The sequence below is a fragment of the Scatophagus argus genome, chromosome 1 (assembly GCF_020382885.2).
Source record: "Scatophagus argus isolate fScaArg1 chromosome 1, fScaArg1.pri, whole genome shotgun sequence".
In the NCBI taxonomy this organism is placed as follows: Eukaryota; Metazoa; Chordata; class Actinopteri; family Scatophagidae; genus Scatophagus; species Scatophagus argus.
In genome coordinates this window covers 25,039,619-25,066,167 of record NC_058493.1, presented here as the reverse complement: position 1 = coordinate 25,066,167, position 26,549 = coordinate 25,039,619, and the positions used below count along the sequence as shown (strand labels likewise).

The following is a 26,549-nucleotide window of genomic DNA, read 5'->3' as shown; positions in this document are numbered from 1 at the left end:
ACTTCTGTGTCGGGCTGCTTGTGTTCAGCTTGTGTGCTAATAAAAAAACTTTTCCAAGTGTGACACTCTGACCTTTGCAGTATTGAAGCCAAAAATTCAACTTGAGCCAAAACAGCCTGAGGCAGAAAAAGCAGGCGGTAGTCAAAACAGTGACTCTGTGTTATTAAAGGGTCGGTTCACCCAAATGATGAAACTACATGTGGCCAAGAAAAAGTTTGGGTTTTACAAAAGAGATTAAAGGAATTTTATTTGTGATGCTCACAGCAATGAAAAAATCTTATTTAAACTGCATTTACTGACTTTCTGGACACTTTGGGGAGGCAGAAACACAACACAAACAGCTTTTACTTTGACTTGTTCATCCAGCAGAACGAGTATTCAGACACTAAATATCTTTGTTTGGATTGTCAGGTGGTATTAACAAATATAATTAACAAGTTAGTTAATTAGGGAAATAACTGATAGGTCAACCCCAACTTTAAAATACGACATGACAGAAAATCAACGGCAAAACAAAAAAATTATAAAATACAAGTTTTATTTTCTTGCGAGTACAGATTTTCTCTTAAATGAGGGCCAAGTACAGTATTTAATTAATTGATTATTATATTAATTATTTCAGCTTGAAGTATTTGTTTATCCAGTGAGAACTCTGTGCTGTGAGGCTGTGGATTATCAGTAAATCAGGACTTCAGGAGCACCACAAATAAGATTCCCTTCACGTCCGCTGCATCGCGGTTAAGAAATTTAAAGTTTAAAGATGCAGGATGTCTGACAAGGAATACCGCGGTTCAAGCTTTCGTTTCTCATTAGCAACACCTCACGCTTCTGTTTCGGGGTGTCGTTAGCTGCGCTGATCTTTCAGTCTGGTCACTTCTCAGCCTGACACTCTAATGAACCCGAGGAAACACACGAAGCCCGACTACGACTACCTGTGCACAGGTGGAGACAACACATGACGATGTTCAAGGGTCCAAACTCAAATGTGAAAGTTGCTATTAAATAGCCAATTATTAATGAAAAGTCTTTTCTCAAGGTCATCCGTCTTACCGCTGATGCACGACACACACACGCACACACACACACACACACACACACACAGTAACACTTCACCTCCTGCCACACAGTAAATGAACAATAAGGTTTGAGCACCACGGATGTCAAAAGAAACTTGTGTGGAGGGACGTGTTGACATTGTTTTGGGGAAAACGCATGCATGTGAACACAGACACACACACACGCACACACACGCACATACAAACAAACACAAATTAAAACTGAAAAAAAAAGCAAATCCAAAAAAGCAAAAGCACAAACAGGGATTCTTCCTCTAAGGGATTAAACATCAGGTACAAGTAAACGCCAACCAAACATGTCGTCAGTCATCACTAACATTTTGGCTACAACGGTTTATTTTTAATGACAATAGAGGAAGACGTCACGAGATGAAAGGAAATGAGGCAAACGGGAGAGATGAGCAGAAAGGTGGACAGAAGGACGGGATGATGTTTTTATTTTTCATGCCCTTGTGTGAGATGAGGAGCTTCTCTGCTGTGGAACTGGCCTCTTACCTGGCTGTGCATGAATTTAAGGTTGATTCCTTCCAAGGTGACCTGCAGGAGTCCACCTTCACCAGTTTTCATGTCCTGGACGGGGAACTCTCCCCCCAGCTCCGGACCTGACGGAAACCAAATACCAAATACAATACATAACTCTGCAATTTTTGTTGATGTTTTAAAAAGACTCCAACATACTAAATAAACATAATTAAAGAATTTTCAAAAAGGAAAACTGCTGCCTGTAAACAACAGCGACGTTACTGTGCTTGCGTTCTTCACAAACTGTTAATTACTGAACATTCGGGTAAATATGAGGATTTTTTTGGATCTTTTAATTATTCATATGTAGTCTATTTACTTACATAGTTTTGTGGAATACGTGGGTTCGTCTTTTGTAAAAACAACTTTGTACGATTGTCCAACTGACCAGTTTGTGTTTCCATTTCTTAAAATACATGACTAATCTGTTAAGATTTTCTGCCTTTGCCCCGTTTGATCAAAAATAGATTTAACTGTGAAACCAAGAAGAAAAGACAGAAAGGCAAACTCAGTCTATCCATACCTGGTTTAATGCTTTGCTGTCTTGCTGCTGCTCTTTCCATACTGTCTTTGACACAGTAGTACAGCTCACGACACTGGAATAGAAAGAGGAAAATGAATTTTTAATCGATGTTCTCCAAAAGCGGAACAAAGCACAGGATGCAGAGATGCACTTTCTGACCTTTTTGGTATAGAACTTATTGAGCTGCGTCTCTTGGCCGTTGCGTCTCCAGAGACACAGCACCTTGGTCTTGGGGCAGTAAGTCATGTTGATTAGCTTCTCGTACCACCAGCGCTCGTAAACTGTGCCGATGTTGCTGCGCAGGACTATGCAGTCATCACAAACCTGAAACAATGACAGGTTTCATTTAATATTAGTAAGAGGGAGCAACATACACTATATAGACAAAAGTAATGGGACACACATACACACACTCTTTATTATTGAGTCCAGGTGTGGTGTGGGGCTGTTTTTTCAGGGTTTCGGCTCGGCCTTTGACTTCCAGTGAAGGGAAATCTTAATGCTCCAGCATACCAAGACATTTTGGACAATGCTATGCTTCCAACTTTGTGGCAACAGTTTGTTGAAGGCCCTTTTCTATTCCAGCATGACTGTGGCCCAGTGCACAAAGCAAAGCTCCATAAAGACATGGTTGGATGAGTTTGGTGTGGAAGAACTTGACTGGCCCACACAGAGCCCTGACCTCAACCCCATCCAACACCTTTGGGATGAACTGGAACGGAGATTGTGAGCCAGGCCTTTTGGTCCAACATCAGTGTGTGACCTCACAAATGCTCTACTGCATAAATGGGCACAAATTCCCACAGAAACAAGAATTCCCAGAAGAGTGGAAGCTGTTACAGCTGCTGAGCTGTCTGTGTGTTTAGAGTGTGATGTCATTAAAGTCCCTGTTGGTGTAGTGGTTGGCTATCCCAGTACTTTTGTCTATATATTGTGTACCTTCAACATGCGGTACACTTATAGTTAAGACTTTGCATACCTCCATGAAAAAGATGTCTCCTGTAGTATCAGTGCCGGCGTGTACGACAAATGTTTGCTTCTTGATGTGGCGGCTTCCACTGGGCCTGATAGGCAGCTCACGGCCGTTCTGAAAATGTTTTTCAGTACAGTTACAAAGAATGAATAGAAGCTGAACTAACTGAATTCACAGAAGGACAGATACTCACCATGGTGACCAGTTTGTCCAGCATCTCATTGATCTCTTGGCTGTATGTGAGGCCAATGTGGGACTTCCCCATCAGACGCCTCACTTTCTTCCTGATGTCATTTTTGTTCAACTAAACAAACAAAAACAACCACAGGGAACAGAAGTTGAGATATCTTGGAAAAGGTCAAATGCAGCAACAACAATCCTGCTCTTCTCAGGCTTCCGTACTTTCATCATTAGCATGTATGCAATCATGTTGTGCAGCAGGGTGGCCAGAAGTCTGTCTTCATCGTCCTCCAGACGCTTGCGGTCATGTTCTCCTAATGACAAGTATCTGTGTTGACCAGAAAAAACACAAAAAAGAAAGTATTAATAGTCCAGGACCAGGATTACAGAGCTATCTACTAAAAGATGAAGCTACAGACTAATAAAGCTAATATTTGGCAAAGCAATTCACGCATCGTATGAATAACGACAGACTGAATGAGACGTCAGCCATTTTGAACCTTTCAATCATCTCCTGGGGTCCCTGGTCCATACCCATGCCCTCACGCTCCAACATCACAGCATCTAGGAAGGCGTCCTCCCAGAACTGCATCTGGTCCCAGAGTGTGGAGCGCTCCTTACCTGAACACATGGAGACAGTACACATGTAGCTCCCAAAACGTGGAAAGCTGGACAAACAAAGTGCATATCATATGGAGCCAGAAGCATACGTTCAGTGAGTATGTAACTTATTTTGAAAAGATTACAGGAGGAGTTGCCAATACAAATTATATATCCAGCTTTTACACTGTTAGCATTTTTCACGTTACTTTCTGCAGCCTGATTATAAGATAATACAAAGTCTAGTACTGATACTGTGACATTACACTGTAACTCTCCAGCTGAGTCTGCTTCAGAAGGTGAACAAGCTTAAATCATGCAGGAAAACATGAGTTAGACAAACGCATCATAAAGCTTGCTGCAGAGTAACACTGTACAGCAGAGAGGTTTGTGATGAGGCTCACAGCTAACAGCTCTCATCAAACCTTAAATAGTGATGCAGTCATTCTGTGTTCGGTGCCTGTATGGCACAGGGAATAAAACACTTGGTGTACGTGTTCCAGCTGGCCTTTGGGACCTTGAACTGATGGCCAGATGAGGGCAGCCCAGGCTCTCAGTGAAGTGGCTGTGAGGTACCTGCAGTTATTTGTTCAGCCTTTCTGTGTACAACACACTGCAAAGTGGGTTTTTGTGACTTGCAAATGTCCCCAGCGTTGAAAACATTGTTTGTTTTTGCTCTTTATACTCAAGATGCCAAAAAAAAGAGATGCTGTGTTATATGATAAAATGCTTTCAACCAGGATGCAAAAGAGGAGTAAATTATCCCACTTGTAATCTCAGTGGCTGAGCCAGGTTCACCTTCCCCGCCTCTCCACATGCCTCAGCATCATTTAACAGCTGCTGGCTCGCGTGAGTGTGCTCAGCTCATGTTACACTGCTATGAAATGTTAAGCTTTCAGGGCAACATGGAAGTCAGTCAGACAACTGGTTGAAAACACAAGTGAGCAGAAATTTAAAAAAAAAGGTTAAAATTCAGAGCAAAAGCGAACAGAAATCACACCCATGGAGCCGTCTCAAATGGAGACCAAGTCCTGCAGGACTGCTAACGTTTTCCACTCCTCTCTCGTGCTAAGAAAACACACGTGTGCAAGCTCACCAACAGACAAGAAGAACCCACATCACATCACACCAGAGATTAAACACGGAGCTGGTTAACAATGGACACGCACACACACAAGCACACACAGGAAAAAGGGCAAAGGCAAAGAGATTAGCCCTACTTAAAGAAAAGGTTTCCATGGCAGCATCCTCTAGTTGATCCCAAACGGAGCTCTTATCGCGGCCTGGAAGAATTTTTCCCAGGAGGAGCAGCAGGAGGGAGGAGAAGCAGCGAGAGCAGGAGGGTGTTAGGTGAACAAGGTGAGTAGGTTTAATGGCAAAAACAAGAGCAGAGCGAGCCGAGAGCCACACCGGAGGAACAAAAACAAGACACAGACACATCACGCTCCTTTACACACTAATTTATCACCTACAGGTGTACATGTGAAGTAGATGTACAGTAATCTTGTTATGCTGATTTGTGGCGATGAGCCTGACTTTAATGCTATTTAATGTAGTTTAACATCAAAGGTCAAAACAGACAATTAAATTTAAACGCTGGTAATTCTTTTGCAGCAGCTGCACTCAAGACTCAGTGTAATGCAAATGCATAATCTTAAAGCTGACGCTCGACACTTTTGATGAGTGTGGCTGGACAGAAATTAAACAGTCGCGTGTGTTTTCACTTTATGCTTCATGCAAAGATGTGTAAGTTGTGTCCCTGGTAAACAGAGACCTGCTGGGTTGGACACTCTGAGTGTTTCTCTGTGGACTTCAGTGAAGCGTATTCTGCACAGCAAGCTGTTTAAATGGTGCAAACGTCCCACTGCGTGTATTTTTTGAAATGTACTGAGCGGATCTACACTCAGTAATCAGCTCGCACTGAGAGGCAGCTTTTCCTTACTCACTACAAACAACTGGGAAATAAAATGGATGAATCGGTAACTGTAAACGCTGCTGACTTCTTCCCATGGACATAATAAGTTTTGTTTGGGTTCAGTAAATGTCTGCTGTCCGTCGGTCAGTGAAGGCAGTTTGTCTGCTGCTGACTGACGGCCGCTTCTGTGGACACAGAGACTAAACGCAGGTTGGAGTCGGTGTGCATTTCTGCTTAATATTTCTGTCAAGCAATACTCATAAATAAGTCAGCCTTTAGAGGGTCCAATCCAGGATAATTTTTCTATTTTCTTCCTTTCCTTTAAAAGTGCAATAAGCAACTATGGATGAAGACTGTTAATGTCAATTCCATTTTCTCATGCATGGACCTTTTCATGCGCCTTAACTACTTAAATTAATTTTGCCAAATCTCTTAGACATGTGTTCTCAGTTCATTCACCGCTATGTAAAACTGGACGGTCACATTACATGAAGTTACATCAGAAAACTCTCCCATCATAAACGTTTAACCTTACACCACTTCTAGGTCATCACATGTCTGACTTCTGTATTTCAGTGCTTAAAATAACTCTTTCGCGTTCAGTGAAAGTTCACGGTTATTAATATTATTGGCAAACAAAAGCGAGAGGTTGCACAAGTTGTATTGAGTGAAAGGTCACAACATTTAGCAACAGTTACGTTAGCGGAAGTAACTGACAATTCAAAAGGATGTTGGCCAGTGACAGGAAAGGGAATACAGAGACAATAAACCTACGTGTTTTTATGAACATATGCAACAAACATTCTTCATACATCTCAATAAATGTCAGCTGTTTGACGCAAGTGGAAGAAGAGGTAAACTCAAGAGCAGAACATACCCAGCAGGCCTTCACAAAGGTAAATCCTCGTACTCATGTCCTCCACGGGCTGTGCAGCTGGCCCCTTTGCCATACTCGGCACATGATCTTTTGCATTTGCTTTGAGAGTGTGGGTCTTTCCCTGTGGAAACAGAACAAGGTCAGTGCAATGTCCAAAAATACAAAACAATGACAAAATACTTCAACTAAGAATTCAACAGGGACAGTTTTAAATACAGTGACTACTGATGACACAATGTCTTTGTCAAATCATAACATTTTTACACAAAGAAATGCTTTCTCAATCTATCAAAAAAATGTGCATGTCATGTACACGGGTCACAATATTCCTAATGTCTTCAGTGGGGATACAACAGAGCTGACTGAAGTATTTCAATAGTCTGCAATCTTCCAGTTTTTCTTGTATGCATGGGAACCCTGAAATCCAAACTCCAGGCGTCGTCTGCAAGTAATTCACCACTTCATACTAGTGTCATTTAACAGACTTCTGTCAAGCTGGATATTATCTAAGGTGCAAACTGTGTGATGTACATACTTTCAGTTATACTGAGTTTTCTACTTACAAACACTGTGCTGGTGGCTGGATTGGTTTCAATCTCACTGTCTGACAGAGTCCCTCTGGACTGGTTTAAGTGAGGAGCGACTCTCCCACCAGGACCGTCTCCTGCTGTGCTGCTCAGGTCACTGTCAGCTCCAAGAGTCTCTCCAGAGCTATTGCTTATCTAAAAGAAAAAAGGACTCCGGGTGTAAGAACAACACAGAAGATCTTTGCCTGATGAAGCCCTGAGACCCAAACAAGCGGTACGCAGCGTGCAGGATCGTTTCCTGACTCTATTCCTCAAAATTCCTCAAAATCCTGAAAAATTTTGCTACCTTGGAAAATGTTAGGGTCTACACTAGTGTATAGAATAAAATTCTGTGAGTTTGATCAGTGTTTGGCTGCACAACTTTTAGCTTTAATGATGAATTTTAAGATTACAGACAGATTTAAGTTACATATGCACATATATGCAATTATTCATAACTAACAAGGGTAACACCAGTTTCACAGTCCTCCAGCAGAGGGTTGTGATTAACTAACAAAGTGCTCAACATGCCACCCACTTTTCTTATTTTTCATTGTTTTGTTATTCAGTTTTTGCAGGAATAAAGCCAAAAAAAAAAAATTAAATGTTTTGAACTACAAATAACAACCTGGAATTTGCTGCTAATATTGTGAATTAGCATGTAGCTGGAACAGACAGGAACAAAGAGCGTAACATGTGAGTTGGCTGTGCCCTACCACTGTGCTGGCCTCAGAGTCCTGGCTGGTGCTTCTTGTCAGGATTGGTGGTTCAGAGCTCGTTACAGACTCTGTGTCGCTCTTCTGTGAACCCAAAAGGAAAAAAGAAGAGGAGAGAATTCAGTGGTACACTCAGTAATACACAGTAAAAACTGACGGCTGCCAATGCAACAGACTCTGGTGAGGGCCAAAACATTAGCATGAGTCTGACATGCAGCCAGAGGCAGGAACTGACCATTTTCCAATCAGAGGACCACCTGCTCTGCCTCCTGAGCCACAGCCAGCCAGAACAGCAAATTTTCACGTAAGAAAACCCTGCAAACAAACCTGAGATCCAGATGTGACACTGAGGCCACTGTCAGCACTGATCTGTGACTTCTTCTCCTCTGCATCAGCCACTTGGGGGCGCTGCTGCTTTGCGCCTTCAGACCCTGCAGGACCGAAATGATTGTCAGCATGTTTTCATAATTAAGACGACGTTATCTTCTTGCCTTACCGAGAGTCGCCTCACTCAAAGCCAACACAGCACAGCAACACTGACGCAACGTCCATCTAAAGTGCCAAAGCCTCTGTTTCAACACTGCATTACACTTGTGACACAGCGAAGCATACAGTGTAACATAACTCATTCATGTTCATGATTTTTTTTTTTTTTTTATGTCCAAGACTCAGAGCCTTAAGCTGCCTCTAAAAGCTAAAAGCTACAAAACAGCTAATCATAAAGCAATTTTTTCACATCTTTGTGTATGTAATGCTGCTAGTAACAGGTAAAGTTTTTAAAGACCACACAGAGAAGTCAGAAAGGGGCAAGCAGAGAGCGCCATAAAACTGGGGGAAAAGTTACAAAAGAAAAAGGAAAAACTGCAACAGCGCGACATTAAATCTCAAGTCAATGCTGCAAATGTGACCCAAGTTACACCAAGAACAACAAACAGACGCAGGCAGTTAGGCATGCAGACAAACTGATGGACGGTAAAGGAGACATTTTCTGTTTCAAGTGTGATTTGTTCTTTGTTAGTTATCACATCAGTAGGTGCAGATACGGTGACAAGCAGATCCCGAGACTTTCTCGTTTTTCAGGGGTTTTTTTTTTGCATCACTTAACGTTTGCGAACCATTTAGTGAAGCCTTAAAATCTACCGGCAGGTGTGGAATATTGGCTGTAGATACACAATTTACAGCAAGCCACTTGAAACTGGAAAAAATACAGTTAAAAGAGCATGACAGGACAGCGGGTATTCATTTCTGCTCATCTTGATGCATGGCGTCAAGGGAAAAACAAAACACTGGAAAACAAAATGACATATTGCTTGAGCTTAAGCCAGTGACTGTAACATAAAATCCCATTAGAAAAAACAAACAAAATAAACCAAAAAAAAACCAAAAAAAAACAAGGACCCTAAGAGAGTCCACAGGACTTTTTGCCAGATATCCATATTAGTAAACATTTGTTATCTTATTTTAAATGTACAGAATTAAATTATGTACCTGCTTTAGCTGTAGGCAGAGAGAAAAAAAAAGGTATAAAGTATTTTTACAGCACTAAATTCCCCACACGTGTTGGCTGCTACAGTATGTTCTGCATCCCACCTGGTGAGCTACACCTATTAGGTAAACAAAGCTAAGGTCATGACATACAGTATTAAAGTAAAACTAGCACATACTGTAGTAATACCTGCTGGAAGAACTTACCAAAATATAAGACTGGCTGCGATTTCGAGTCTTGATTAAACACAACAAGAAATATTTTTTTGTTTTGTTTTTTTTTTTTTGGCTTTACTAAAACAAAAGGTGTAACTTCTCACAGTCTGTGAGAAATTGTATGAACCAGGCTGTGGCATAGCGAGTACAGTGAATATAAATACCACTAGAGGATACTGACAAAACCGCAGTGTCATGTGCAGCAGGTATAAAACTAATCAGACTAACCCCACTTAATAATAATCAATCAAATATAAAAATCTTGATCTCACATCAAGATTGTTCTTCCTATATCTTTTTTTTTAATTTTTTATTCTGACATTCTTGATGGGAGCACTCATTTTCATATTTTCATGTAGAAAGACACTGGTGAGTTGGAAAAGGTGGAGAGAAGGGGGTGAAAGACAGCTGAACACCCCATTTCTTATTCTTTTTCTTTTTCTTTTTTGGTGTGTGAAAAGTCTCTTACTCTGTGGTTTTTCCATAGCTTTTTGCTTATCCTGGTGCTTGCTCCACAATTCTACCCAAGATGCATTGCAAGCAAGGAGAGAAAGACAGAGAGAGAGTCAGAGAGCTGGTTGAAAAGGCATGTATGGTGGATGAGCATTAAAATCAAAACAAAAACAAAATAAGCACTGAGAATCTGTCATTACTAAAGGAAGGTGTTTTGTAATGTTTGCATGTAGCTGTGCTTCGATCTGGACAAACTGGAAAAGAAGAATTTTGTTGTCAAGTTGGATCCACTGTGTATAACAGCTACTAAGGTAACATTACAACACGCCAAAAGCTCCTGGCCCAAAGTCCTGGAGAGCCACACAGTGACGTCAGGATGAGCTTTAACCTCTGACCACAGGCCAGCGACTGCATCTGTGTGGCTCTCCAGGGCAAAGGTGAGAGAGAGAAAGAGATGGCTGATTCGGAAAAAGAGCATGGGATGGGGTTGAGAGGCCGACTAGCCAGCAGGTGAAATGGAGCATTAGCTGAAGCCGGGATGCAAGTCTCACAGCATTCTGTAGAATTGAAGGTGCAACTTCTAACAGGAAAAGAAGGGGTGCGGGCAGGAGACGAGTCAGGGCGGTTGACTCAAAGTGTCCCCGGTATACAGACCCAGAATAATTGTTGGAAAATTAAGTAGTGCAGAGATTACTAAAGATTTTTTTTAAGACTGTTGGTTCTCAGGCAACCAATAGAAAACACATTGCGCAGTGAGATTTGTCTCTTTACTGGGACTGTTTACTGGGGAGTGATGCTTCCACCCTCCATGCTGAGAGCAAAAGGAGTTGCCATTTACTACAGCGCGCCTCGCAGAAACCTGCAGTAAAGGCAAAGACGTGCACCGATTTGACTATCGATGCGCATACCTCTGGTTTCCCTCGTCCACTACTGCAGATTTAAGTGTTGGAAGACCAAAAGAAAGACATGCATTCAAGGTGCTAAGAGGCTGACAACAGAACTCCAGAGAGGAGGCAAACAGGGGCACAGATGTTTCAGGAAGGGGAGACAAACACACGCAGTCCAGCCTGGAACGCAGGGACATATTCCAGACACTTTTCAAGGTGACCTTATGTCAGAATATTTTAACCAGGACCAAAATTCAGAATTTTACTTTAAATCTTTCTTTTGTTTGTTTGTTTATACATTTTTGAAAACCATTCCCAGACACAGATATACCACTAAAGTATAAGATCAGAGAAGTAAATCGTGATGATGACATGATATTTTTCATTATCACCAGTAATTCAGTAAATCAGGTCAAAGTGTGTGGAATATTTATCACCTGCAAGAATCAATTGGGGACAAGTGAAGAAATCTTTCTTTGAGACGGCTGGAGGGGGGGGGGGGGGGGGGGGGGGGACTGGTATTTAAGGTGGATGAGCTTGTAGGGGGACGGGTGGAGGATCTCACAGTGCACATGCAACCGGGGCTGGGGTGGTGTACACACCAATCGAGGCAATAAAGTTCTCCTCATTCAGACTCCGGGTATCAAAATGGCGGGCTCCTTTGCCCGTTGTGTGGTGCGGCAGCTGCAGGTGGGGAACATTTAGAAGGCCCTGAGGTCTGGCAGTCTCCATATGAGCAGAAGGACTCTCTTTACTCCCCGGGCTGCCAGCACTGTCTGTGGGGCTTCGCTTGCGTTTTTCTGGGTCTACCAAGTTACGAAAATCAAGGGGCCAAAGACAGAGTTCATCAAAATTACAGAAAAGAAAGAAAATAGGTGGAGGTTTAAACTGGGAGAGCATTAATTAAACAACGAAGGAAAAACAGTGGAGGTCTAAACCTTATAATTACAGCTAATGTATTAGTAAGTCAACATCTAGCATGCAGCTTAAAGCTCAGATTAAACACAATGCAAAGACATGGACAAATATTAATAGCACAGGCCCACCAGAAGAAAATGATGTAAATATAAGCTCAGAGCTAAACACGTGGGACGTACCTTTGGTTTGATAATGTGTGCGCGCTATTTCCAATAAGCTGAAGACACTGGCCATTCCTCCGAGGCCTGCATTAGTGTAAGAGTGCTCCAGACTGGAAACCGTGCACTTCAAGATGTCCAGCATGCCTTTGTACACCTTTCTGCTCACCTCCTGGAAACAAAACACAGGAGACGAGGTTTCTAATGATTTCAACGAGACAGAAAAATACAAGCAACACAAGAAGGAGAGAAGGTCACATGTTGCACAGGTTAGACTCTGTGACAAATTTGTGTTGGGGAAAAATGCAAACAAAAATTGACTTGACATTTCTTTTACTTGAACTTTAAGTCAAACTCACAGTGACTCAAGTTCTTACAACCTGCAACTGCAAGAATGTCACTTAATCGCTTTAGTCATTTTGCGAGCATGAAAGCCACACAGAATTTTATGCTTTCCTTTGTACTGAATATCTTTGCATGTTGGGCAGTTTAACTGGCTGTTAATGAATCAAACAGGCAACCTGAATGCATCGCTTTAGGCTGTGGGATATTACAACTGGTATTTTATATGCAAAATCATTAATCAACAGAATAATCAATAAAGAAAAATAATCTAAAGTAATGAATGCAAATCTGCTGAACAAAAACAAACCAAAAAAAACCCCAAAAAACTCTTAAATAAACGTGACATAATTTAGGCAGATGTTAGCGGTCCAATGTTACATTCACGCCTCAGGTTTTCTTGTCAACACTGTGTGTTTCTCAGCACGTCAGTTCACAGTCGGGAGGACAGAAACAAGAATCTCACCACATCACGTATGATCTCCTGTCTGGCATCTTCCTCTGACTGGATGGCTCTGTTCAGCTTACTCAGCACAAAGACGCGAAGCTGCTCGTTCTCCAACAGGCGGCGCACTTTCTTCATGTTGAGCCAGCCGACGCCCTGACCATCCAGAACGCTCTGCACCACTTCCTTCAAGAACTGCTGGTTCTCACTGAAGCAGTGACACAGTTTCAGTCAGACATTAAAAATCAGGACAATTTACTCAAAGTTGTACATCTGAAAGAATTCATCACCATCACCTCGTGTTATTGACTCGACCCTGAGGAGAGGGCGATTCTCTCTTCACTGTCGGACTGTGCTTGATTACCGAAGACTTCTGGTCCACGAGCGCTCGAGGTGCGCGTGCACCTGGAACAAGAGCCAAAACAATGAGGTTCCTGAACGCTACAGAGCGAGATCACCATCACAACAAAACAAAAACTGCAAACTACAAGGTCACTAGACAGAAGGTCACTCAGTAAAAGTGGACTGGACACACACAAAGGCACTTGCTCACCAGGAAGTGTAAACCAGGACAGGAAACAGCTTTAAAACTAGTCTTTAAAAAAAAAAAAGCTATCCAGATCAAATAGAAAAGAAAGCAGTTTAAATCTTTGTGAAGAGGACAGACACACCTGGAACCTACTGAAGGTTATCTACTGCTGAACAAACGGTTTACTGGAGCTGCTAGAGTCTATTATTACAGCAAGAGAGGTGAAGGACAAATCAAATAAGGACGTGGAGCACACAAAGCAACACACACACACACACACACACACAACCACACACACGAGTTCAAATGGTGCTCTTGGTGACAGCATCACACGTTAGCAGCAAAGACAAGTGAGGTTAGATGGAGGGCAGTGTGTAGAGCAACTACACGAGTGACACCATGCATGAAAGAAAAGAGGAGGATGTGTAAATGACAAGGTGAATGAGCACACTACACTACAACATCACAAGCCGACCCTTTTCAATACGTCACTGCAACGACGCCGCCAGATGCTTGGCATGTGCGAGCAAACCAGTCGTGGGGGGTTGGGTCAATCGTTTTGCTGTTATAATAAATAATCGTTAACGACGCCTGTTGTACAGTGAAGTTTGGTTTTATACAAGCCGCATAAAAAAAACTACTCCACTAATATTAACACAAGCTCACTACAGAATGGAATTATTTGGCATCCATGAAGGAAATCAAGCTGATCAAACTTCTCCTGAACTGTAAGACAGCCGATCAACACTTTCCAACACAAGCTGGAAACCACCACACAACCACTGACTGCACGACACGACAACCAATCTGGCAGAAAATTTTTGGAGGCAACCAATTGTGGAAAAAATAATAATAAAAATCAGACATTTAAACTGTGCCAAAACAAAGCACACTGGTTCACATGTTGATGAAACAAATCCCAACCTGATAAAAGTTTCAGATGAATTAGAGTCTAACCAAGCTGGTTGGGGCGTATCAGGTTTAGGCTGAGTCACCATTAGACGGAATACATGAAACAATATATGTAGGATGTGGGTCGTCATCATATTTTCTCTATGCAACCAAAGATCTTTTGCAAATGTAGCACGTTTAAAACAGCGGAGCTTCAGCAGGTCTTTTACAACAATCTCAAAGAAAATCCTAAAGAGCCCTTGAACTGAAAGACAAGTAGTGAACTTTGTCTTTGTTGTCATGTACACTGACTAGTATGTCCTGGGCTACAAACAGGATGAGCTCATAATTTCTCCATTTTGTTACTTGTCAATTCTGTTTCGAAGACACCAAAGGATGGGGGAGGAGCATCCTCCCACAAGAGGAGGACAGAAAGCTTTTCTGATCTGACATCTGTCATTACAGGCTGTTCTACTGTCGGCGGGGATCTATTGTTTATTATCCTTGCTGGAGTGAGGTTTTAATTCCCAATTGCACTACTTTTGCACAAGCAGAATATTTCAGCAGATTTTGGTCTGAAAACCAACAATGCATAGCTGTTCTTAATGTTTCATTCTAAAAGCCACTGACATAAAAACAGCACTTGAAACTCAAACGCTCTTAAGCATAAGTTTGACGAGCATTACTGAAAGAAGACAGTGGAAACTGCTTATGGATTTTGTCCACCATGAATATTGCCAGAGAGCAGCAGTAGTTTCAGTGGAGTCTCTGGCTGGAGGCTTTCATCAATATTTTTTTGCTGGACAGCCTGCAGATCTTGGCTAGACTTCAGCTTGTGGCTAGAGGTCCTTAGAGGTAAAATGTCTGACCTCAGTCACAAGGGAGAGACTGTAGTGAAGTCAATACAAACTGTAAAACATGAACATACAGAAAACACTGCAGAGCTTTCTTTTATCATCTAGTTTGACCAGTCAAAAAAAAAAAACACAACACAGACATCAACAAATGTAAATTTGTTGAGATGTACTTGAGGTCACCTGCCATTTTCAGATACAGGCTACATGTGTGGTGAGGGCTAATAAACTACATGGCATGGGACTGATGCACAGACTCATTCCCATACGTCACGCCTTATCTATGAAGTGTGCAATCTGTAATGTTGGTGCAAACACATCCGTCGCAGCTCACATAACCTACGACAAACAGTATCCTCCCTTGTAAAAGCCTGAATTTAGTTTACTGATGATAAAATATCTTCACCAGTTAGGTGTAGAATTTGCATGATTTTACTGTAGTCACTGCTCATTGTGTGCAGCATAATTACAGCATGATTGGGCCCAACCCCATCTGTACTCCGTGGGAGCATAAAGGAGCAGGAGAAAATGACAACAATGGATGCTGGTAGATTAGTCTATTTTTATTCTGTATCTCCAACATCCTGCTCTGTGTCTTGTGCTTCGCTCGCTTCCCTGCGGTTATTTGTTGCATTATGTATTGTTTCACTTTTTCCTGTGATTACCTAACGTCATATCCAGCTGTACCTCTTCACACAAGTCCTCTGAAATTTGCTCACGATAAGACCAGCTCAATAAATAAAATGAATCCTACTGGTGTGCGAAATAACAGTTAGTCTGTGGAAGGGGAACAGTCACTATGAATGGTGGCATGATAAGACAACAGACTCAATGCTCCACTGGATCTTTGATGACACACACAGTGACTGAAATGAGGATAGACAAGAGGGGGGATGCTGGGAGATGTAGTTGACTGGCTTGGAGAAGCATGCAGCTCACTCGATAAAAGGGCAGAACCCACCTTCTCCGCTCCCCGGGCCGGCCTCTGTAATTATCTCCATTAGAGAATTTAGCCCAAATACTGCACACAAAACCCAGAATTAGTGCCGCGAAAAGGTGGACAGAGAGAGGGACACCGGCCCAGACACAACCAGTCTGAACATCAACCCATAAAACAACAGACATGCACACTCAACATGGTGCCAAAACAAAGAAAATAAATAAAGTAAAAGAGAAAAGGGCAGACAGAATAGAGAAACAGACAATATGTACTGATGATGGTATCAACCCTGAAAGTGTTTGATAAGATGACTGATTCCATGTGTTTGTTAACACATTCAACATTTAGACTTTGTTGCATATACATCAGCCTGAACCATGTGAGTAATGCTTAACAGTACAGCTCAACAACGAAAATGTAAATGCAGCTGTTTCTTTACGATTTGTGCATGATGCAACGCAGAAATCTTGAACAAAAGCACAAAAGACAATCGTGATACACAGTAAAATACTTCATTAGAAAACCAGTGATGTGCAATGTGTCTCATCAATGTTTTGATTAAAATAGAGAGCGACCTCAGAACGGGAAGGAAACACTGAACAATGGGAGCCACCAAACAAGCAAGGCAAAAAACACATATGAGAGTCAGGAGGCAGGAAATACAGTCTATCCACTGAGGACAGAGCTTTCTGTGAACTTCATCCAAAGACACAAATGTTTTTTACATTACATGAAATACGTAAATGCAGTCGAAAAGCACTGAGCATCCTTCTTGTAGCAGTAAAGATGCCACACCAGTAAGAGTCTGCAGTCACAGAAGAAAGTGTGTGCATCATAATGCAAGAAGACTCCCACCAGTCACACAGAGCAGAATGACAAAGGAAAAGAAGGAGAGGCGTGGACGGACACACACACACACACACACACACACACACATTAAAAGGTTTGTCTTCTATCTTAGTCCTATTCTGACAAACAGGGTGTAAAATAGGTAAAGGGTCACTTCAAGGACAGAGAAATGCCTAGCGAGGGGGCCAAAGCAAACTGTGACACCAGACATAACATACCCGGGCTGTCAGGGGCATCTGAACAACAAAGACAAAACACATCATAATCAAAGGAACAGAACATGTTCTATGGCAGCTATTCCACATGGAGTGGAGCTATTGAGTTAAGATTACCATGCTTCACTAGTTTTGTTTTTTTCTCTCAGTTAAAGTGAAAATCCACCCTAAACAGAACTCATATTAACCTCAAAACAAAATGAGTTGAAACTCTGTTCCCAAGTGCAATTTTACTCCCTGTAAGCTAAGCAGAGCAGATTTGCATGATTTACCTTCTCTCTCATCCATAACGGTTAACTGAATGTGAGCATCCACCGTGGTTGGATTAATTTTGTTATGATTAGGTTTCCATTCAAATGTAACCCTCACACCCATAAAAACCATATATCCTGCATTGGTTTGGATTGCTTCCTGTTTCTCTATCTGTTCAGAACGAAACCCTCCCTTCCAACATTTATCTTCTTCCAAATGATACCCAAGTGCATTTAAACTATCCCAAACAGGCTTAATATGAACACATTCCACACAATCAGCTAATGGTTGGGAAAAAAAATAACTTCACGTGAGAAAGAGTTGAACGTGAACAAGCTGCGCAGGGCCATTGCAACACCTCCTCTGTTTTTGAGTGGATTTTCCTGTTACTCTTGAGAGAAAAACTTCCATATATCCTCAATACTCTCCTTTAAAATAGTGCCATATCTGTTTAGCAATCCAGTGGGAGGAAAGTCAGGCTATAAAAACAGCTCTACAAACCTGCTTGCTCCACTTCCTCCTCAATATCAAAATTGAAATATTCTTTACCCGCACAAAAAATAATTAAGAAAAACAAGCGACAACAAAAAGGCAGAGAAGGACAGACAGTAAATGAATTAAATAAGAATATTAACGTTTAAAAAAATGAGTAAGAATTCTAATGTCGACCTCAAGAAGAGTGGAAGCTGTAATAGCTGCAAAGATGTTTGTATATTTAGAATGTAATGTCATGGTCAGGTGTCAGGTGTCCCAATACTTTTATCCACACAGTGTACAAAAATCAATATCAAAATTTTCTTTGTCCTTTAGCCCTTAACTTTGTCAACTCCCTCTACTGTACCTGCATGTCCTAAACTAAACACTTTGTAATAAGTTTTCTTATTGCCCGTGAAACCACACTGAACAACTGGGACAGACAATAAACAAAAGCACTTCTCTCACGAGGAACTTGAACAAATGTAACAGTGTTTGGGTTAGCTGTGCTGTCATACCTTTTAGACTGGGGAAAGGTGTTGCTTTGTCCCTCGCAGCCTTGTTGGGAAGCGCAAGATTGGACAGACTGAAACTGGTGCCGTGGTTCTTGTAAAGATTGCCTGTAGGGGACGTAATAATAATATAATCACAAAACAGGAATAAAATGTAAAAGATCGAGTCAAACCTATAGGTATTATATGCAACATGTTTAATGATTCACACAATTTTTTGTGAAGCAGTTGCTTGTTGCAAAGCATGGCAAAGCAGCTTTTGGTAACAAGAGGCTACTGATTCTGCTGTAGAAAAATAAAACTGTAAATATGTAAATTGACAGTTCTACAACAAATAAAGACACAAACTCAGACGTCGTGATGGAAGAGCTCATATAAAACAAAACCTACTTACAGTATGTGACCCATCTCTTAAACCTGATGTAACTGATTCGTTTGGCCACTAGGGGGCAGTGGAAACAAACTGTAAATGCAACACTTAACATTATCTTTGAAGCTGCTAAGGTGGACTTGCTAGAACTCAGTTGCCTTTTTACACATACACAACAACATTAGCATTTATCTGGAACCAAACTGCCATTCAGCTGATGAATTTGGGGAAATATTTGGCTAAATACGTCACTGTATTTACCAACTAAAGGCTAATGTTATCCATCTGTCATGTGGTGCTAAGCGAGTAGTGTCTGGTGACAATTTTCTATGGACCTGTGACCACAAATGACCAGTTTCAAATTGCACATAGTAATTTGATCAACTCTCACTATAAAAGAACAGTTTACAGCTGCATTTGTGATTTTGTGTGAGTGGCTGTGTTTATGGAGAATGTTCGAACTGTGTCAAACAAGTGCTTTTGGTTTTGCTGCGTCAATTCATCATCAGCCACATAAATCATCCCACTTAAATTTTTACAATCTCTACTTAGCGGGAAAGAAAGCAAATGAAATTTAAATGCTCTTACTGGCAAAAGACATGAGCCCTCCAAATCCATCATTGCTGCTGTTGGAAATGGTGGAGTTTGGCGAGCTGGTGCGGGAGTCTCCCTCCCCATCAGATTCTCCTGGAAGCCTCAGGCTGCTTGGACGTAATGGACGCTGTGCCCTGAGAAATGACCAAATGATGTTAACTGTGCGTCATGATCAGGGCAACAGGATCATTTTAATACATGGGAAACTCTCAAGCTTTCACTCCACGCCACAGGATTACACCACCAAAGATTCAAGACCACCATGAATGAAGAGATTTATCGGACACGCTGGGTTTTGATAAACAACATTGCATGGTTTGGTCAGAGAGCCCATTTGAATGATAAGAGTGCATTCATTCAAGTGATGAACAAGTTTCACACACTTGTTGCCATTGAGGTTCTGGTTGAATCGAGGGGTGTATGACTCCACTTGTTCTTCTGCATCAGGGTCATCCTCCGAGGGGAAACCGTATTGAGGCTCAAAATATGGGTTGTCGTACTCTTGTTTTTTGTTGGCTGCGTCCACCAGGCCAGCGTCGGCTGGAGGTCTGAGAAATGGTTGACTACCCAAAGCGGGGACCGGGTTCTGCAAGGCAGCACTTGCTGATGCTTCAATTTCAGGAGCTTCCCCCTGCTCCTGGGAAAATGAGCACAAAGATGAAAGGGACCCGTAAAAATGTGTACTTGTGTTATCGTAAATACAGTCCGATAAATACAGCCCTCCCCCCCACCAATCATTCATTTAAATTTAATCAGTTCTGTGATGAATGACACTGACAAGTGAATTTAAGCTTTACACTAATGAGAACAGTCACACACATGGTTGACTCCCTGGATGATTGTGCTGGGACTTGAGCTTGCAGTTGTACTGGAGCTGGAGCGAAGAGGCTGTCCATCAGAGGGTTCGGCAGGTCCGTCCCCGATGGGTGGACCATCCGAGCCAGGACCCTCCCTGAAGTCCTCCCTGAAGTCTTGAAACTCAACCTCACTAGCATCTCCCAGTGCGGCATGGGTAGGCGGGTCCAAGCCTATGACATTATGGAATATTATAGAATACTAAAAGGTAGGAAATTGGATGAATATGGTCAATGCACATTTTGTAATGAACCAGCCGCTTACTTGTTGTGTCGCCCTGGATGTCACCCTGGATCATCTCACTCACAAGGTCTCCAAGTGAGGAATAAGATGAGCTGGAGTCATCGTACGCCTCACTGTCACTACCACTGCAACAAAAACAATTTATTACCAAGAGCTGCCAAAATAAAATCACATACAGCAATTAATAAAATAAACCAAGATCTCAATAAGCAGATCAAATTAGATTGGAAACAAAGATCTTGTTTTTTCTGACCTGTCTGTGGGGTCAGATTCATTGCCCTCATCCTCCAAGGGACCAGCCATAGCTTCAACCAGCTGGGAGCTGCCGTCATACACTCGGTAGACTACTGGCTGTAGCTGGTGAGCATACCACTTGGGCTTGTCTCCAATTAGGGAGGGATCAAACACATCTAAAGAAGAAGTGTAAACATTATGATGTTTCTAACACTTTCAGAAATTTTCTGCAATCTATATTGATCAACATACACAATACGATCATCCTAAATAAGTCTTACTGTTATGTATCCTCTGAAAGGCCAGGTTGGAGGGATTGAGGGCCCATTCTCCATAGAACTCCACTGCTTGGGTGTGAGAAAGTTTATCTGCAAAGCCACTGCGTCGTGGTCGAGATGCAAGAAAAGAAGATGACTGAAAAGCCACCACGGGCCGAGGGAAGAGGCGCAAGGTCCGAGTGTGCATCTGAAACCCCTGGAGAACATTAGGGGAGTTGAAGAACCGTACCATGGCAACCCTGTGAATGAGATGAGTTAGTCGGGCTTCATATGTCTTTTGATCTATAAAACAAATATGTACTATATGTAATATAATCATGGCAGCATGATATATTGGTGGCTCATCTATTATCAGCAGATAAGTAACAAAATAGTATTATTTTTGATTAGCATTAACATTACATATTTATGTATTCCTTATGCTAGGGGAGCTGAAGCCTCTCTAAATACAGGTGTTAGAAAAATAACCTTGTCAATCTAAAAATATGTATTCTTCACATTTTTGCACTTGAAGAATATTACTGGTTATCGCATTTATATCTGCCACAACAAACAGATGTCGTAACAAATTGTAATTGTTAACAGGTCACAAATTCGGCACATCTTTAAATATAATACTCCAGTTATTTTTTTCCCTTTTCACGGTTCCTCGCATAAAAAGAGAAACAAAGAACGATGCAAAGAGACTTCTGTGCTTGCCTGGTGGCTACATCCACAGAGTCAACGTCGTTGCCGTAAATTAGAGGGTTGAACTCTGTGGAGGACGGTGAAGCTTTATCTCGCCCAGGTGGCAGCAGGGGCATCTCCTGACCTTCCTGGAACTTCTCCAGGTTCAGAATGGGCTGGGTGTTCAAACTCATACTGGCCAAGGCCTAGAACAGGTGAAAGTGACACATATTAAAAACACAGCAGGTGGAGCTAAAGACAACAACACTGCGCTGTGACGGACCACTCCCACGATTGGCATCAACATTTATAAATAATATCAATATCTACACTTGATGGCACACTATATAAAAGTTTGCTCTCTCAAAAGGAAAGACAATTAGGGCCAAAATGACTGCCAGAATAGTGAAATGGAAATTTTATGGGTTGGTCCAAAGTGTTCCAATTGAACAGCAATCCCCTTAACTACCAAGCATCTCTGCAGCTCAGTAACGAGCTAAAGTCAGATGAAAGATAAACTACAGGATCCCAACCCAGGTTTTCCCCATTTTATTGTACTATACACAGCAGCTGAAGGATCAGTTTAGTGCATGTTGATGCCTGTGGTGGGTGTGTCTTTTTGGACAGGAGGGGCACAAGGGAAGTAAGTCACTATGCATGGTTTGCTTTGAGGGAGCTGCTGCAGACTCAAGTGTCAATGTTTAGCTTAGCACAATGAAACATTTAGTTGCTGGGTCTGGATGAATGTTAATTTTGTCAAAAGTGACTAGCTTCATCATATCTGGTTTTGGTTACAAGAACACTCACTGATGCCAAGATAGATGCACGCACATTCAGTCATGCTCAAGCCAGAGCTAAGCAGTGTATCAAAAACTGGTCCGCAACATTCTGTGACGCCGTTAATGCATTTTATTCAAGTCTTCAAGAGGAGGAGACAAGTAGTAGTGACAAGCAAAACAATGTAAGAGAGAAGATATCCGTGCAGGGGCATTACACATTCCACAGGAGGAGAAATGAGTAACCTTATTTTCAGAGGAGAAGATCTGCTTTTGGGTGATCACGGTCAACCTAACCAGACACTAGGAAGGGGGATAAGAGAGATGCGAGGACAATCACATGAAGGCCTGGGATGAGAACTTTGTGACTGACAAACTGGAAGAGCATGTGACGGAAGGGTCACCATCAGGGCCCCTTTCCCTTTCTTTTCCGTGTCTCCTTTCAACAGTACTTCCCTATTTATATTGCTGTCAGCAAAAACAGAATAAGCACATTTTGGTCCCACCCAAATGTGACTCGAATAGATTTGACTTCACGGAAAAATACACTGATGTTACTTTTGATTTGTTTCTGAAATGAAGGAGGCGTCTTGCCATTTCATCATCTCCATTTTCAGTTCTACAATATACTGGAGAAAGGAGATAAGAAAAGATGCATTTGTGTTCATTTTGACAAAGAGATGGATGGCCAGTTGTGCGAGAGAATTTGCAAGACTGAGTGAAAGTGAAGAGAGAGGAAAAAGACCAAGACAGAAAGAGGAATATGAGGAAAGAAGAGATTTTTTTTTATATACTGAATATGAAAGACTGTGAGAAAGACAAAGCAATAATATGACCAAAATAAACTTCACCTACAGCATCCAGCCACTAAAAGACACATGAAGGAAGGCCATCCATGGTGACCAACTGGGACAAACCAGCGGTTACAATGGAGTGGGTGATGACAGATACAAAAACAGCAGCAGATCTTTACAGAAACACAGATAAAATACTTGCACAATAAAGCACCTATAGCTAACTTACTTGTAGTTCACTTGTAACTTCTAATAGCTCTGAGTAAAATGTCGGGTGAGCAGAAATAACACGACAACAACTTCTCTACAAGGGAATAAATCAGTCGCTCATTCTGGACCAATTTATTTTAGTTGAGTGTTAAGTGCAAGTATTGCCAGTAACTCCCACATCAGCAGCATTCTGCTTTGGCATCACAGTCTTTAGATAATCAGTTAAACCATCTTCAGTGACATTTTTTTTCTATTCAGTCATCAATATTGTGAGCTTGTTTCCAAATACACAACTGCTAATCTGAGGCTTTGCACAAGCCCACACACCAGCCTCTCAGTCACACATCAGCAAAGAGGGAGCTGCTAGTCACACACGGCTAACGAACCGGCTCTGATTCAAGGCTTAGTTAACAAAACAAATATGTGCCAGGACTTTAACCTAAAATCTGGGTGCTTTTGTTTGTTTAAAAAACATCAAGCTAAGTTTGTGAGAAACATACCACAGTGTTTCAGTGTTGGTGGTATTCAATGAGAAAATAAAATAAAAACTCATACTTCTTCAGTGTACAACCCTAATTCCCAAAAAGTTGGGACGCTGTGTAAAACGTAAATCAAACAGAATGCAATCATTTCCATTTTTAAACTGTGTTTACCTACAACACCTTGACAAGGTGTTCCTGAACCCATGTTTTAATGTCCTTGATACAATCATGTGTTTCACAGGGTGGTGAAGCAATCACAGCTTGACTTCCCAGTCTTTTGCTACTCCTCATTTGACACATGTTGCTGATATCAAATTCACGAAAATGAATATCATTGAAGTTGATTTGTTGAAATTTTAAGTACATTGTCTTTGCATTGTTTTAAGAAAGGATTGTGGCAAAAACAGGTTTAGCAAATTACCACATTCTGTTTTAATTTAGACAAGACAAGACAACTTTATTTGTATAGCCCATTTTTAGCCCATGTCTCAAAGGGCTTAACATAACATCATAGCAACATCCTCTGGCCTTCGACTCTCACATCGACTAAGGAAAAACTCCCAGAAAAACCTTTAACAGGAAAAAATGGGAGAAACCTCAGGGTCTATATTATATATAATATATATACACGCAGACACTGTACTTGAGATTTTAGTTTTTGTTTTATCCTATTTTTATACTCTGCACTTTTCTCCTTTCTTGGTCGGGAATACTACATGCAATTGTCTGTAGAAACAAGAATTTCCCTCCAGGGATTAATAAAGGAATTCTGATTCTGATTCTGATATATATATATATATATATATATATATATATATATATATATATATATATAATTTAGACATAACACAGCATTACAACTTTTTGAAATTAGACAAAATCCTTAGTGCATACATGCTAAACAAATAACTATTATTTAAAAGTGATGTCTGACTGTAATGATGTCCCTCTGTCATTTAACTGTATGATTAAAAAGTAAATGTTAGGTTACTTTAGTATGCTGACCCTTTTTATGGTGAAGGAAAGTGTGGAAAATCATGATGAGGATTTCACTTGTTGTTGCCATTTGTAAGCTTAACTATGGATAACATAAATTTAAAACAACTTTAACTGACACAAAATTACTTTGCAGAACCTGACTGACTTTGAACAGCCGTCGGCGCACTCAAGTGATCCTATCAGTAGCTTCCATATTTGCATGATATGTTAGTGAAGTGTTGCTCGCAGTGTGGAAGTACAAAAAAGAAAGAAGTTTCCATGAATCAGAACCAGATTCTGATGCTTTGGTTAGATAATCAGGTTAGGTGGGCAAGTTAGTTACTACCAGCACTACTAAAGGTTTTGCTTGGGTGGTGGGGTCCTAGGATGTAATTTTACCTCCAAGAGCTAGAGCATGCAAAGAAAACAGGACAAAAAGAACAGAAAAACATTTGTTTATGTTAGTGCAAGATAAAACTCAGATCAAATGCTCTCACACACATCTACAATACATACAACTGTGTTGAAGAAGGAAGTCCCTACTCCTCACACTGCTGAAAGAGAAGGTTTATGTTCATATAAAAAGGACATTTAACAAGCGGAACAAACACCAGAGGTTGGCTTCAGAGCAGTGCCTGAGTCGCTCATATGTGCCAGTAGCCCCACTGGTTTGGGGCTGAGCCCTGACTGCCAGAGAACCAGGCAGAATGAGAAAACATTACAGTGAAGAAAGAGATACATCACATGCAGTACCTGCTTCAGGTGCTTCTTAAGCTCGCCTGCTTCAGGCTCTGGAAGAGGTGGTAGAATCTCTGCATTGGTGGGTGCTACAACCTGTGGGGGAAAACAGTTTAAATTTACATAAGAGAGGGGAAAAAAGATGTTACACTAATAGATTAATTATGGTTTATCTGTCAGCTAAATTTGGACATCATAAAAACAGACAAAACAAGGTCAGAAGGGGGGAGTAAAATGCCATGTTGGTGTGCTGACCTTGCTGCTGTCAAGGTCTACAAGCCACACATCATCTGGCATTTTGAAATCAGATTTGTAGAGGAAGAAGCTGGCTGGCACACCTATAATGTAAGGAGTGGGAGCAAGAAGGAGCTGCGAAGAGGAGAAAACACATCAGTCATTCACAACTTGATGTTACCACAATGGAGAGCATTTTCAATTCTTTGATAAAAAATGATCCATTTACATGAAATTAAAGAAATGACAGCTTTTACCTGTTCAGCAGAGGCCATGCATGTTGGCAGTAAGGGGATGACGGGAAACATGTACTCCAGAGGGTAGATCATGGCCACAAAGGCCATGACGCTCATAGACAAAGCATTGTAATCCCTGGATTGAAGAATGACCTGAGGGGGAAAAGTAACAGAGAATAGACTGAAAAACATAACATAAAGGTTTTATAAGCCATGTATTACAAACTTTTATTTTCCTGTGTTTTACAATACAAGCTTTGTGGGTGTTCACTGTCCTGTTACGTCCACAGACAGACACGCAGTCGCTAAGATTTCTCGCTCTGGTGCTCTATCACACAATTATTTGACCGATGGAGCCAAATGTCCTCTTTCTATCTGTAATGCAAATTTTCGAATTTTACCTCAGAATCATAAAAGCAATTTTTACAAAAAACTGAGCTGCTATGAAAAATTCATTTAGGCAGCACAAAGTCCTTGAAAGGAAGTCACTTTA

The 26,549-nt window shown here is 41.3% G+C and overlaps 1 protein-coding gene across 18 annotated transcripts in view; it reads right to left on the bottom strand.

The window, feature by feature from the left end:
- madd (MAP-kinase activating death domain) overlaps positions 1–26,549 on the bottom strand; it is a 44,962-nt gene that overhangs the window by 7,057 nt on the left and 11,356 nt on the right. For 2 of the 18 annotated variants that reach the window (XM_046394390.1, XM_046394456.1), the window contains exons 5-33: positions 26,078–26,209; positions 25,842–25,955; positions 25,602–25,682; positions 22,631–22,687; positions 21,642–21,814; positions 20,946–21,181; positions 20,684–20,840; positions 20,452–20,555; positions 20,152–20,360; positions 19,716–19,969; positions 19,327–19,466; positions 18,375–18,476; positions 13,149–13,257; positions 12,874–13,060; positions 12,087–12,237; positions 11,592–11,795; positions 10,119–10,169; positions 8,276–8,379; positions 7,952–8,032; positions 7,230–7,388; positions 6,667–6,787; positions 5,095–5,157; positions 3,775–3,895; positions 3,497–3,602; positions 3,288–3,398; positions 3,101–3,208; positions 2,281–2,445; positions 2,122–2,194; positions 1,572–1,678 (exon numbers count right to left, since the gene is read on the bottom strand). In XM_046394390.1, coding sequence (XP_046250346.1) covers positions 1,572–1,678; positions 2,122–2,194; positions 2,281–2,445; positions 3,101–3,208; positions 3,288–3,398; positions 3,497–3,602; positions 3,775–3,895; positions 5,095–5,157; positions 6,667–6,787; positions 7,230–7,388; positions 7,952–8,032; positions 8,276–8,379; positions 10,119–10,169; positions 11,592–11,795; positions 12,087–12,237; positions 12,874–13,060; positions 13,149–13,257; positions 18,375–18,476; positions 19,327–19,466; positions 19,716–19,969; positions 20,152–20,360; positions 20,452–20,555; positions 20,684–20,840; positions 20,946–21,181; positions 21,642–21,814; positions 22,631–22,687; positions 25,602–25,682; positions 25,842–25,955; positions 26,078–26,209 — 3,780 coding nt within the window. Of the gene's footprint in view, positions 1–1,571; positions 1,679–2,121; positions 2,195–2,280; positions 2,446–3,100; positions 3,209–3,287; positions 3,399–3,496; positions 3,603–3,774; positions 3,896–5,094; positions 5,158–6,666; positions 6,788–7,229; positions 7,389–7,948; positions 8,033–8,275; positions 8,380–10,118; positions 10,170–11,591; positions 11,796–12,086; positions 12,238–12,873; positions 13,061–13,148; positions 13,258–18,374; positions 18,477–19,326; positions 19,467–19,715; positions 19,970–20,151; positions 20,361–20,451; positions 20,556–20,683; positions 20,841–20,945; positions 21,182–21,641; positions 21,815–22,630; positions 22,688–25,247; positions 25,257–25,601; positions 25,683–25,841; positions 25,956–26,077; positions 26,210–26,549 lie in introns of all 18 variants that reach the window. The other 16 variants (XM_046394381.1, XM_046394448.1, XM_046394514.1 and 13 more) reach the window with 11 other exon arrangements.